This window comes from Aethalodelphis obliquidens, unplaced genomic scaffold (genome assembly GCF_003676395.1).
Source record: "Aethalodelphis obliquidens isolate GAN/ISIS:26980383/991018 unplaced genomic scaffold, ASM367639v1 scaffold16, whole genome shotgun sequence".
Taxonomy (NCBI): Eukaryota; Metazoa; Chordata; class Mammalia; order Artiodactyla; family Delphinidae; genus Aethalodelphis; species Aethalodelphis obliquidens.
In genome coordinates this window covers 11012346-11026001 of record NW_020837960.1, presented here as the reverse complement: position 1 = coordinate 11026001, position 13656 = coordinate 11012346, and the positions used below count along the sequence as shown (strand labels likewise).

Sequence of the window (13656 nt, the reverse complement as noted above, 5' to 3'; positions counted from 1 at the left end):
AATGTAAAAAAGCAATTAAAGGCTTCAAGAAGTGACATCTGGACATTTACTTTAACTATAGAGGAGAATATCTAGTTCCAATAGTCTAGGGGTACTTTCTCCTAAATTCTACTCTTCAGTCGTATTTGACCCTGAAAGAGAACTGCCTGCTATTAATATTCTAGTCAGTAAACTGAATTTGGCAACAGAGTAGTATGTATAGAATACATACACCAATTCTTCTCATTGTAAAAACAAGACCTTGGCAAAAGTATCTTTCTCTAATTTCAAATAAAAATCTTACACTTGAATTTGAAATAACTATGCCTATTCTGCTACAGTAACTAATACAAAAATTGTTTTATGTTTATGGGCAAGTTTGTCAGAATTCCTTTTCAGACATGATGCTCTTCTCATGAAACCTCAGTAAGTAGTTAACTATAGTTATATGAGACACAAGACTTTGACAGTACAAGAACCAAGAGAATCTGAACCACTGATCTTCCTGATTTTAAAGTTCTTACTGGTAAGGTGCTTTAAACAGAGTTGTGTGGAATTAAATATTATACAAAACAAAACAAAATCTTTTATGTCTCTTTTTCTATTGGATCTCACTGCATATAACCACAATGGAATGTAGCTGCACCTAAAAAGAAGATCCAATTAACAAGATCAAATCCATGGAACTTAAGAGACACAAATGCTAAATGAAAAATGTAAACCTTTATCAACAAGGAAATGCTCTCAGATTAACATTTAATTAGAGAATAGCTATGCAATTTAAATTTATAACTATAAATTAATGGTTACAAGAGACAGCAATTTTACTTTAAATCTTTATTCTTTCTAAAAAGATTTTGGCAGTAAAAGAAGTTCTCCTGGGTTTGTCAAAGAAATTACACCAACATGTTAAAATGAATATAAATATACTATAAAGAATGGCTACGCTCATCAGAAAGAACTGACAGCTCAGAAAATGTGTATTCTTTATCGGCAAGAAAAAAATATAGGAGAATAAAAGAGCCCCATTATCACTTACACTGCTTCATATTAAAGAGATTTTATTTTTTAATAGTACACTATAGCTCAAACTAAAAAAATGTCAGGAAGATCAATTATTATTGGGGCTAGTTTTCCTAGCTTTTGTATCGTTAATTTCCTTCACTACAAAGTTTATCTAGATTTGTCAGCTGTGCTGACAAATCTTCAGTGACTATAAATGTTGCAAAGAATGGGAACGTATGTCTTAAAATCAAAAGCCTCAGAATACTAAGGGTCTTCTCATGAATCACTACAGAAGCTACTTGGAAATATTTCTCCTGCAACATTTATTGATATATATCCTTTATTTATCTTACCTGCAAATCCAAGAGCTGCAATACCCAGTCCCACAGCTATCAAACTTCTTGCCTATGGAGGAAAAAATAATTATCACTTATAGTGTTACATACTGGGTTTTTAAAGTAAATCATTTTAAATAATGAGAATTATGATTAATAACACATTTTCCTCAAGCTCTGTGGTGCAGAATTTTTAAAAATCTTCAGGATTACAGCTAATTTTCAGTGAATTAAAATAATTCTAGATTTCATTTAATTTCCATGTATTTGAATTTGTTCTAACCAAGAGCTTTTATGTTACCTATTGCTAAAATGTTTTCTATAGACTATTCTTTCTTTCTTTTTTTTTTTTTTGTGGTACGCGGGCCTCTCACTGCTGTGGCCTCTCCCATGGCAGAGCACAGGCTCCGGACACGCAGGCTCAGCGGCCATGGCTCACGGGCATAGCCGCTCCGCGGCATGTGGGATCTTCCCGGACGGGGGCACGAACCCACGTCCTCTGCATCGGCAGGTGGACTCTCAACCACTGGGCCACCAGGGAAGCCCCTAGACTATTCTTAATAGTGGGTTTAATGTATTTATCTTCTATAAAGCTAAAAGGTAAATATTTCCTCCTCATTTACATATGCAATGCTCAATGGACTCTGCTATATTTAAAAAACTTGATAAAACGTATCCATGTTTAGAAAAGAAGTCAAACTGTGAAAAATTAGTAAAAGTGATGAATAACTTAAGAGCTAGCTTATTTCTACCTTTCTAGACCAATGTAAAAATTTTACAGTAAGAGCCAAGAATTCAGAATTTAAAGTTATGAGCTCATCCTGATAAATTTTAAATTAGTTATATACTCCATATCAGTCTATGCTTTTCTCCTTAACCACCTTGGGAAAATATTCGTCACAACAGAAAAAGGTTTTATGTAACCAGGATCAACGGTTGCCCCCCAAGATCCATTTTCCCCTTCTTCTACAGGATCAAAATTCCTATTTTTAGCCAGACACATATTTCCAAGCCCCCCCTTAGACTTAGGTACAGCTATGTTTACTAAGTGTTGGCTTATAGGATATAAGCAGAGTGGTGTGTGCAGCCTCAGAGAAGTCCTTCATGGGACGGTGGAATGTCCTTCTCCCTTTCCATTCCTCCGTCCTGCTGGCTGCAATGTAGACATTATACCAGGAGCTGCCATGTCGGATAAGGAAGGAAGAACAATGGGATGAAAGGAGCCCGCGTCCTGGATGATCATGTAGCTGCCACAGCACCCCTGGACTGCTTCTATCTACATGAGATAAAAATAAAATTGTCTTTCTAAGATACTACGACTATTTTCAGTTTTCAGGTACTTGCAGCCAAATCAAATTCTGATGGGATCAGAATTAAGGAGAGATACTATAGAAACGGTTTCTGTCTGATTAGTGGTGAAAGAGGCAAACCCTTAAGATCCAAAAACTAAAAAAAAAGCTACAATAATCTCACTAGGGAATAGAATGGAGTCATTTCACAACAGTACAGCAGAAATCATAAGATGGAGGTTGAGACTAGATGGATAGTAAAACCAAAAGGCCCTATAGCCATCAGTTTTCAAGTTCTGTAAGGGAATGCAAATCTTAGGAAATCAAAGCCCCAAGTCTTCAAGAGGAGACTCTATAAGGATAAACATCAAGACACAAAGGCCAACTGTATGAAGGTGCTCTAACTTTAACTCCCAGTAACTCTCTCTTAGAAGTCTAGAGCTCTTCATAGACAAGATGAGGAAAGTTCATCTAGGTTTCCTCTCCTCAGTTCCAGTTCCTTTTTTTTTAAAGAGTTAGACTTTTTTAAAAAAATAAATTTATTTATTTATTTTGCTTCACTGAGTCTTCGTTGCTGCACGCAGGCTTTCTCTAGTTGTGGTGAGTGGGATCTACTCTTCGCTGCAGTGTGCGGGCTTCTCACCGCGGTGGCTTCTCTAGTTACGGAGCACAGGCTCTAGGCATGTGGGCTTCAGTAGTCGTGGCATATGGGCTCAGTAGTTGTGGCTCACAGGTTCTAGACTGCATGCTCAGTAGTTGTGGTGCACAGGCTTAGTTGCTCTGCAGCAGGTGGGATCTTCCTGGACCGGGGCTGGAACCCGTGTCTCCTGCATTGGCAGGTGGATTCTTAACCACTGTGCCACCAGGGAAGTCCTCAGCTCCAGTTCTAAGATTCACCTTTTCACAAGGCAGAGCACTAGGGCAATCTCAGTAAAGGAAGATTCTTTCCCTGGCAGAGAAGGACAAGCCTAGAGCTAGCTAGCAAGAGGCCAAACAGTCTTTGAGGTTCCCTTCAAGTTGTCTAGATGTAATTACTCCTGAACTGAAGGGAAATGAGTATTGATTTCAAGAAGACGTTCTGTTGAGGTATATTTTTGCCATTTTCTAGAGCTTCCCAGGGGCTACATATTTTGAGTTTTCCAGTCTTATTTTCCATTGGTTCACTTTAAGGATCCTCAGTCCAACCAAAGTACTCAACAGGGGCTTCCCTGGTGGCGTAGTGGTTAAGAATCCACCTGCCAATGCAGGGGACATGGGTTCAAGTCCTGGTCTGGGAAGATCCCACATGCCACGGAGCAACAAAGCCCGTGCGCCACAACTACTGAGCCTGTGAGCCACAACTACTGAGCCAGGGCACCACAACTACTGAAGCCCATGCGCCTAGAGCCCATGCTCTGCATCAAGAGAAGCCACTGCAATAAGAAGCCTGTGCACCACAACGAAGAGTACCCCCGCTCACCGCAACTAGACAAAGCCTGTACGCAGCAACGAAGACCCAACTCAGCCATAAATAAATAAATAAATAAATTTATTTTTAAAAAAGTACTCAACTGTTTTCATGTGTGAATTTATTTTCCTTCCTCATAAAACTTGTTTATTCTTTCATCTGACTAGAAATATTTATCTTTGCTATCAAGATCTGACGTATTCTTAATATTTCAGCTTGAACCAGCCACAGAATGGGAGAAGTCATTTGCAACACATAATGATGAGCACATGCCCAAAAATACAGAGAATTCCTCCACATTAAAAAGACAGATGGGGCTTCCCTGGTGGCGCAGTGGTTGAGAGTCCGCCTGCCGATGCAGGGGACACGGGTTCGTGCCCCAGTCCGGGAAGATCCCACATGCCACGGAGCAGCTGGGCCCGTGAGCCACGGTCGCTGAGCCTGCGCGTCCGGAGCCTGTGCTCCGCAACAGGAGAGGCCACAACAGTGAGAGGCCCGCGTACCGCAAAAGAAAAAAAAAAAAAGAAAAAGACAGATGATCCAGTAGAAAATGAACAAGAGTCCGGGGGACTTCCCTGGTGGGTCCAGTGGTAAAGAATCCGGCCTTCCAATACAGAAGACACGGGTTTGATCCCTGGTAGGGGAACTAAGATCCCACGTGCCGGGGCAACTAAGCCCACGTGCCACAACAAAGAGCCCACATGCTGCAGTGAAAGATCCCACATGCCGCATTGAAGATCCCGTGTGTCACAACTAAGACCCAACACAGCCAAAAATAAATAAATAAATAAAATATTAAAAAAAAAAGAGTAGGTCAGGGACTTCATAGAAAAAAATCTAAATGGCTAATAAACATATGAATACTAACAATAACCACAAAACCAAAATGTTGTAGAAATATTAATACAAGAATATAATGATCTCTGGCCTTTGTGAGATTTGTTCTATCCACTGATGCATCAAGCACCAAGCAATAATATCTACACTTCTAGGGTTATTCTGAGGATAATATTAATAATGTATGTAAGGGACTTAGCACAGTGGCTTGGCACATAGTAAACAGGCAGTAAACGTGAACCACTTTAATGTTATCAATAAGAATAACTAGCTATTAAGAATGTAAATGGTGTAACAGAAATACGAAGAATGTTTCACAAACTCTTAAATTTGTCCAAGTAAAAGAAGATTCACAGAAGTGGTTTTTGAGGTAGGCCGTGGAAAATGAATTGCTCTTCTCTAGGTTAGATAATCCAAATTTTCACATTTTGAAAAATGCATATTTAAAAAACATAAAGTCTTGAAAAGTTGAGTTATTTTAATTTCACAATTTTATAGGTTGATTATTGCATCATTTTTATTATTTCTACTATTCAAATATATATATGAGACAAATAGTTGCCTCATTATTCTAAAGAGATTTTTATGTCAAGGTATTTATATCAGAAACATTAAATCATCAGACATTTGATCATTTATCACTTTAATCTAACAATATGTAAGGCTCAATTGCGTTTAACAATTAAAACTTCAATTTAATTTAACAAATTAAGTATTGAGTACTCTGATGATTATCCTCCATTTGTCTCTCCAGATTCATTTTCCACCCTTCTCTGCCTTGCTCTTTACCTCTGTCTTCCCTTATCTCAAAAGACTATGTTATCCAGTCCTTGCTTGCCCCCTCTCGCTTCTGGTTGGGTTTTGCCAATGAGAGGAAGTGTTGAACAGAACACCATGCACTGGTTACCAATCCCAGAAAAGGACTCTATACATTTCTGCCCATTATATCTTGGTATCAAGGTTGTGAAGGAAAACACAACAGTCAAGCACTAGGTAGAACAATGATTTACTCATATAGAGAAGAGACAGAGTAAGATCAGCTCCAGTCATGTGCACTAGTCTCACACGGCTAGTGCTGCCAGCCAGCTGATAAAGGGAAATTGGCCCACAAGCACCCTCCCCCTCTTTATCCCACACTATCCCTAGAGTCTGAAATACTGAAAGCTGGGGGCAAGCCTGAAACAGGGGACGATAATCCCACAAAGTACAGGTTGTGTGAGCTCCAAGTGTTCCAAGTCCAAGACCCATTCTTACGAGGCCAAGAGGGGTTGAAAGGCTATGCACATGAGACTTTTTCCCAACAGGAAAGATCAGCAGAAAAGCAAAGAGTGGAAGGAGGTAGAAACAATAGTACAACGTATTCCCTGCTGTATTTCCTCTGTGGCCATGGCTCTTGTTGAGTGGCTCCTCTTCCATACCTGTGACTCTCACTGGGTTCTGGAGCATAGCTCCCAACCCCTTGCCTCTTTGCCTGAGTGGATAACTGTTTCCAACTGGTGCTAGTCCCTGGGTGATTCATCATCCCTTTTTGGTTAAACTATGCCCACAACTCTGCAAATAGTCCCTTCATTAAACTATGTTCCAAAAAACCATCCATTAATACCAGGACCCTCAATGATACAAGCATGACTGTACACCAGTCACTATACACAACTGTATCAAATGGGTCCTCTACAGGATGCTAAACATGGTGAGCCTCCAACGTTTATGCTAATCTCCCAAAGATCTTTATTTTTAACCTATCGCATTTATTTCACTGATGTATGCTTAGATGTGTTCTGTCTCCTTAAGCTTTCCTAGATAGCAAGAGCTTTTAAAAAATCTGATGAACTCTATGGAGCAACACCTTAGAAAAGCGCAAATATATACATACACCCTAGAAAAGCACAAATATTTTTGTATATAATTTGAGGGAATCCATGGGTTTCCCTGAAGCCCTTCAGCTCACAAACCCCAACATGAGAACCTCTAAGAAATAAATAAATGTGGGGCTTCCCTCATGGCGCAGTGGCTGAGAGTCCACCTGCCAATTCAGGGGACACCGGTTGGATCCCTGGTCTGGGAAGATCCCATGTGCCGTGGAGCAGCTAAGCCTGAGTGCCACAACTACCAAGCCTGCACTCTAGAGCCCATGAGCCACAACTACTGAAGCCCGCGTGCCTAGAGCCCATGCTCCGCAACAAGAGAAGCCACTGCAATGAGAAGCCCGCGCACTGAAACGAAGAGTAGCCCCTGCTCACCACAACTAGAAAAAGCCCACATGCAGCAACGAAGACCCAACACAGCCAAAAATAAATTAATTAAATAAATTTTTTTAATAAATGTGGACTTCCCTGGTGGCACAGTGGTTAAGAATCTGCCTGCCAATGCAGGGGACACGAGTTGGATCCCTGGTCCAGGAAGATTCCACATGCCGCAGAGCAACAAAACCCGTGTGCCACACTACTGAGCCTGCACTCTAGAACCTGTGCGCTGCAAGTACTGAAACCCATGCGCCACAACTACTGAAGCCCGCGCACTCTAGGGCCCGTGCTCCACAACAAGAGAAGCCACTGCAATGAGAAGCCCACGCGCCGCAATGAAGAGTGGCCCCCACTCGCCTCAACTAGAGGAAGCCCACGCGCAGCAATGAAGACCCAACACAGCCAAAAAATATAAAAAAAAAATTAAAATTAAAAATAAACAAATGCCCACTGAAATAAGAAGGGTGTTTCATTTACTTTGAGTTCCCAGAGCATATCAGAAGATCTGCCATTTATATTTCATTTCTCATTCATTCAACAATAGTACAATAAGAAAAATAATGCTAACGCCAGAATTAATCTCTATTTCTGAAGACTAACTTTATAGAAAGATAAACACTAAAGGCCTTGCAACCTTTAAAAACAACAAAAACAAACCCAAATTAGGTAGATCATTGGAGCAAATAAGAATGTTCAATAAATGACTCCAAACTGTGCAATCAAGTCTTACTCACCCACACTGAAAATGGACAAAGTATTAGCATAGCTAATCAACAACTCATTTCTTATTGGAATTAAATTACTTATTGGAAGGGGACTGTATCTGATTTACCTCTTTAATAGTATTTTCAATTAATTTGATATTAAAATAGTTTATACCTTTTGAGCATAAACAACTGATAACAAAAATCTACTATTTGGAAGTAGAACTCAACTTGAAATTTTAAAACTATTGTGCGTCCTGCACTACCAGATTCCTGTACTCTGTAATAAGAATAAAGGTCCTCTGCATGAAGTTTTCTATGGAAATACTGTCAGAGAGATAAGCAAGTAAGTTAAAACTTCAACCTCAAACGGTCCAGAATAAGAATATTATTTGTTTCCTAGAGAAAAATATTTATCTACTACCTGTTTTTCAGTCACTAGAAAGTCATTTCTATTTTTTTTTTCAGACACAAATTTAGAGAGCTCTAAAACAACAAATTCCACCAACTCTCCACATACATGAGTGACCCAAACAGAAAAAAGAGATCATCTAGTTGCAAATACAGAAGACAGGAAGCACAGGAAAATCCATCTGAAATCTGAGCAAGTAGCTCATGCAGAACTCTCAGCCATACTTTTATCTGACCTTAAATTTTTTTAAAGTAAAATAACATCTAAAGCATACTGGGGCTTTAAAAAACAAAAGCCCATGGTTCATTTGGCATAACTGTGTAAATATCAGAGAATTCCATCAACATCTTCTCTATTTGACTACTGTTGAAAAAAAATTCACATATGCTTTATCACTATGCTATTTCACATTTACTTAAACTTCAGTGTTGTACCTTCAGGCTAACAGGATCTATTTTATTTCTTTTATATACGTAACACCATATTTGATCTATGTCAAGCACAATGATGTGCTTCAATTTTTATTCTGAATGTTTTTATAAACAATGATGCTTTAAAACTAAATTGCCAGTAACAGAACAAAAACGACACTGAAAAGACAATTTAAAAGCAAAATGGAGAGTGAGGCAGTGTTAGTACCATAAGGACTGTCATTGTTTACCAATTAGGCAATAATCAGGTTAAATGTCTATGATTGCTCATGCAACTAGACTGATATCACGTTACATCTGTGTTTTTACAGAAACTAGGGAAATGTTGCTACTTTTTTGACTTAGGGAAATTAGAATATGGGCTGAAAATAAGACAGGCAGTGTGATTTAAAAAGAAAGATATGTATACACCTGTACTCTGGCCTAAGCTAAAATGGCCATAGGTGTCAAACATATGTAGGAGACAGCAGATGGTAAATGTGGATGCCATCCAAGGTATTTTTGTTGTTGTTGTTGTTTTAAACATCCACAAGGCTGCCTTCAGGAAGTTTTAGTTTTGAAACTTTTTCTTTGAAGGTTCAGATGGTTAGAAAAGCAGCTAACGCTTTCTAGGTCTGCAGAAGATCTAAATAAATTCTTAGATACATTTTTTTCTATATAAAATTATGCGAGCACATATTTATAACAAGTTGATCTTTCTATAAAAAAGGTATATATGTGCACATATATGCCTAAAAACTAATACAGTTACAAATCAATTAAAAATTCTACCAACTAATTCTTTTACAACTGGTCCAGACCAGTGTTTGGGGAAAGTGGTCTATATAAGAAAAATAGAAAAATTCCATTCATACCAAATTTGGAAATTCAGTTTTTAACAATCTCATCATAGTCACCACAGAAAACAAAGATGATATGTACACATATAACTAATTTATGTGTTATTGGCCAATGGTATTTAATTAAGTTTTTAAAAATTCATGACAACTTTAGATTATATTTCTCAAAAATGCCAAAAAGCATAGTTTTCACTGCATCCCCTGTGACCATACACAATGCATGAATATTTTAGATTTTAAAATGTCCAAGCATATGTATAATAGCATTGCAGAAATTAACAAACAGTAAATTCCCAGTGAAGTCACTGACTGATTTAAAATGGCTGGAGAGTTACCATAACGAATCCTTGCCTAGGGACTTCCCTGGTGGCACAGTGGTTAAGACTCTGCACTCCCAATGCAGGGGGCCAGGGTTCGATCCCTGGTCAGGGAACTAGCTCCCACATGCATGCCACAGCTTGCCTGCAAGCTGCAACAAAGGAGCCCACAGGCCACAAATAAGACCCGGCGCAACCAAATAAATAGAATAAATAAATAATTATTAAAAAAAAAAAAGAATCCTCTGCCTAGACTGCTAAAGCTGACTGGAGAAAAGTCTTATGAACACACTACATAGCACCATGACAAAATTATGGTTTCTGATGGCGGCTGGGCTTTCAAATCCACTCAGTATCATCATCTCCTTCATCCTTGATTCATACCATTCCCCATTCCTTTTTGCCCTTACTGTTCTAAATTTTACTTTTTTCATTAGCCTTCATGTTTTTTACCCATGAAGCAAGCATGAACTTCCTCAATCTTGCCTTTCACCCCTGAATGTATAACCCATGTGCTTCAAAGTTAATCAGGCCTGGGCTACAATTCCAGCTCAACATTTACCAAATCTGCGACCCTAAGCTGATCTCTCTAGGCCCATTTCCTCATCTATAAAATGGGAATGTGGGAATGTGAAAACCTAATCACAGCGTGCTCAAAATGATTTATGAGAAAAGATTATGAAAAATGACCAACGAACTGTGTAAACATGGCCGATGTCTGTTAGTTCTTTCTTCACTCCCACAATTTTACTCTTAATCCTTTCTGTTCTCTGCTCATTCCTCCTGGAAAATCCCGGCTTATTTCAAATAGCTTTAAGGTCACCTCCAGGTAAAACTTACGCCACCCATCTCCTCACTCAAGTAAAACTTTTTAGTGACTCCATGGTACTTAGCAGTTCTATTATAGTACATACATAGCACATTATTTAATAATGGCTTACCTATTTCAAACCCTTGCTAAAATGTGAGCTTCTGGAGGTAGGGACTGTTTACCTCTTTGGATTTCTGAAATCTAACAAAGTATCTAGTACATAGTAGGTTCTCAAAAGTTAATATAATGGGATGAAAATGATCTTAAGAAGCATTCCCACTATCCAGATGCCTTTTGGAACTTGAATTATTTATGTACTGTATTGGTGTCTGCTAGTGGATGGAATTATGATTGAAATGGGAAAATATAATGGAAAATGATCGTTAAATTTAATCAAGAAATTAACACATAATCATGTCTTAAAATATTCTGGACCAGGTATATATATCCAAAAGTCTCACAGAAGAAAAAGAAAATGAAGTTAAGGGCCTATGCCAGGTAAATTTCATTACAAAAATGAAATGAATATAATTCACAGATCCATGTAGAAAAACATGAAGGAGTAACTGAATTGTTAAACAAGGAAAAATAATAACACTCCAAATAAAAAAAGTCAGGCATTTTTTCAAGCAGCCATTTGGAGACTCTCCCATCTCTGAGTATTTCAAAGAGATAGGCAATAAACAATAGAAATCAGAAAAATATACAATGGAAAGTGACATGTGCTATGAAGAAAATTAAGCAGCCAAAGAATTACGTGTGGGGACTTCCCTGGTGGCACAGTGGTTAAGAATCCACCTGCCAATGCAGGGGACACGGGTTCGAGCCCTGGTCAGGGAAGATCCCACGTGCTGTGGAGCAACTAATCCCATGCGCACAACTACTGAAGCCCGCGTGCCTAGAGCCCATGCTCTGCAACAAGAGAAGCCACCACAATAAGAAGAATGCACAATGCAACGAAGACTAGCCCCCACTCGCTGCAACTAGAGAAAGCCCACGCACAGCAACAAAGACCCAACGCAGCCAAAAATAAATAAATAAAAACAAATAAATTAATTAATTTTTTAAAAAGCCAACAAGATTTGTTAAGAGACCGGATGTGAGGTATAAAAGAAAGAGAAGATGATGAATGGATAAAGAAAATGTAGTGCATATGTACAGTGGAATATTATTCACCCATAAAGAGAAGGAAAGTCTAGCATTTGTGACAACTTGGATGAACCTGGAAGACATTACACAAAGTGAAATAAAACCAGACACAGAAAGACAAATATTGATTAATCTCACATACATGTGGAATCTAAAAAAGTCAAAAACTAATGGAAGCAGAGAGTAGAACAGCGGTTAACAGAGGCTGGGGTGGGAGAAATGGGGTGATGTGGGTCAAAGTTCCTGTAAGATGAATAAGTTTTATACTTGAAATTTGTTAAGAGTAGTAGACCTAAGCTTTCTCACCGTATGTGTACATACATGTGCACAGACACGTGCACACACACACACACACACATATACACACAGAAGGTAACAATGTGAGGTGACCAATGTGTTAATTAGCTTGAATTATGGTGATCATTTCACAATGTATATGTCTATTAAATCATGTTGTCCACCTTACATATATACAATCTTTATTTGTCAATTATACCTCAGTAAAGCTGGGGGGAAAGAATGTCAAGGTTATTGCCTTACACAACTGGAAGAATGGAGTTCCCTTTTGCTGGGAGGAAAGTCTGTGAGAGGTAGTGGGGCAGAGGGAAGGACTGTCATAAGCTCCTTTGGTCTTGCTTTTCTAAAAACACGCCACCCTCAGTGTGATAAATAAAACCCAAGCAAAGCTGCACATGAATTCCTAACACCTGGGGAAGAAACGGTCTCATCTACTAATGGAAAAGAAGAATGAGCAGGTTGTCTCAAAATACATCCTTTGTTATCTTGCAGTGGCTCAGTTCTCAAGGGTTAATCACAAGCAAATCACTTTCTGCTGAACTCAGTGTTTTATGCTGCCTTATTATTTGGTTCAATTTCTACAAAGAAAGCTATTTGAATTTAAACAGCAAGTGGAAAGGAGAAAAAAGGGAAGAAACAAGAAAGACTGCTTGGCAAATCAGCAGAATTTGAGAAAGAGAGGTAGTGCACATGCAGATCAAAAGAAGGAGAGCAAGGGAATTTATATTCCAGAAAAAGTGTCAGACATGATAAAATGACATTAGGAAGAGAATTTTTACAATTATCCTTCCCTAAAAATTTCAAGCTGGCATGAATGTTCCAGATTTTCATATCTAAATCCACCTGGCCCTTACCATTACTGTTCCATCGCCAAAAAAAAAATACACTTGAACTTCTCTCAAAGCACCAATTCTTTAATTAAAGTGAAAAATTTTAATTAAGTAAAAAGAAAAAGCAATGTTAACTACATCTTACTTGCTTGACTTTAAAGTCACTTTATTTTAAACCATAGGCAAGCATTAATATCTACAGCATGACCAGAGAGTAAATAAAAGGGCAAAACAAAAACAAACTGAAACAATAAAACAAAACCCAAAAGCAAACATAATAAGAAACAAGGGGCTTCCCTGGTGGAGCAGTGGTTGAGAGTCCGCCTGCCGATGCAGGGGACACGGGTTCGTGCCCTGGTCCGGGAGGATCCCACATGCCGCGGAGCGGCTGGGCCCATGAGCCATGGCCGCTGAGCCTGCACGTCCGGAGCCTGTGCTCCGCAATGGGAGAGGCCACGGCGGTGAGAGGCCCGCGTACCATAAAAAAAAAGAAACAAAACTCTCAGGCTCAGGACAAATGAGTACTTCTCCACTCTAATATAATGAACAAAAAATTCTCCAAACTGAAATTCTTGCTATAACTGATGATCTTATGAATAACCTTTTAAGAACTGTTTAGCATTTATTCAGTGACCCACTGATACAAACCTTGTCTCTAATAACGCAAGCAGCTTTCTTTGTTCACGTTAAATGTGACTAGCCAGAAAGTCCTGTCCCAATACCAACCTAGT

At 38.8% G+C, this 13656-nt stretch overlaps 1 protein-coding gene across 1 annotated transcript in view; it reads right to left on the bottom strand.

Moving 5' to 3' along the window:
• The window catches only part of DNAJC15 (DnaJ heat shock protein family (Hsp40) member C15), a 62469-nt gene that overhangs the window by 34511 nt on the left and 14302 nt on the right, over positions 1–13656 (bottom strand). Inside the window, exon 2 of the mRNA XM_027116184.1 lies at positions 1338–1389. Coding sequence (XP_026971985.1) covers positions 1338–1389 — 52 coding nt within the window. The remainder of the gene's footprint in view (positions 1–1337; positions 1390–13656) is intronic.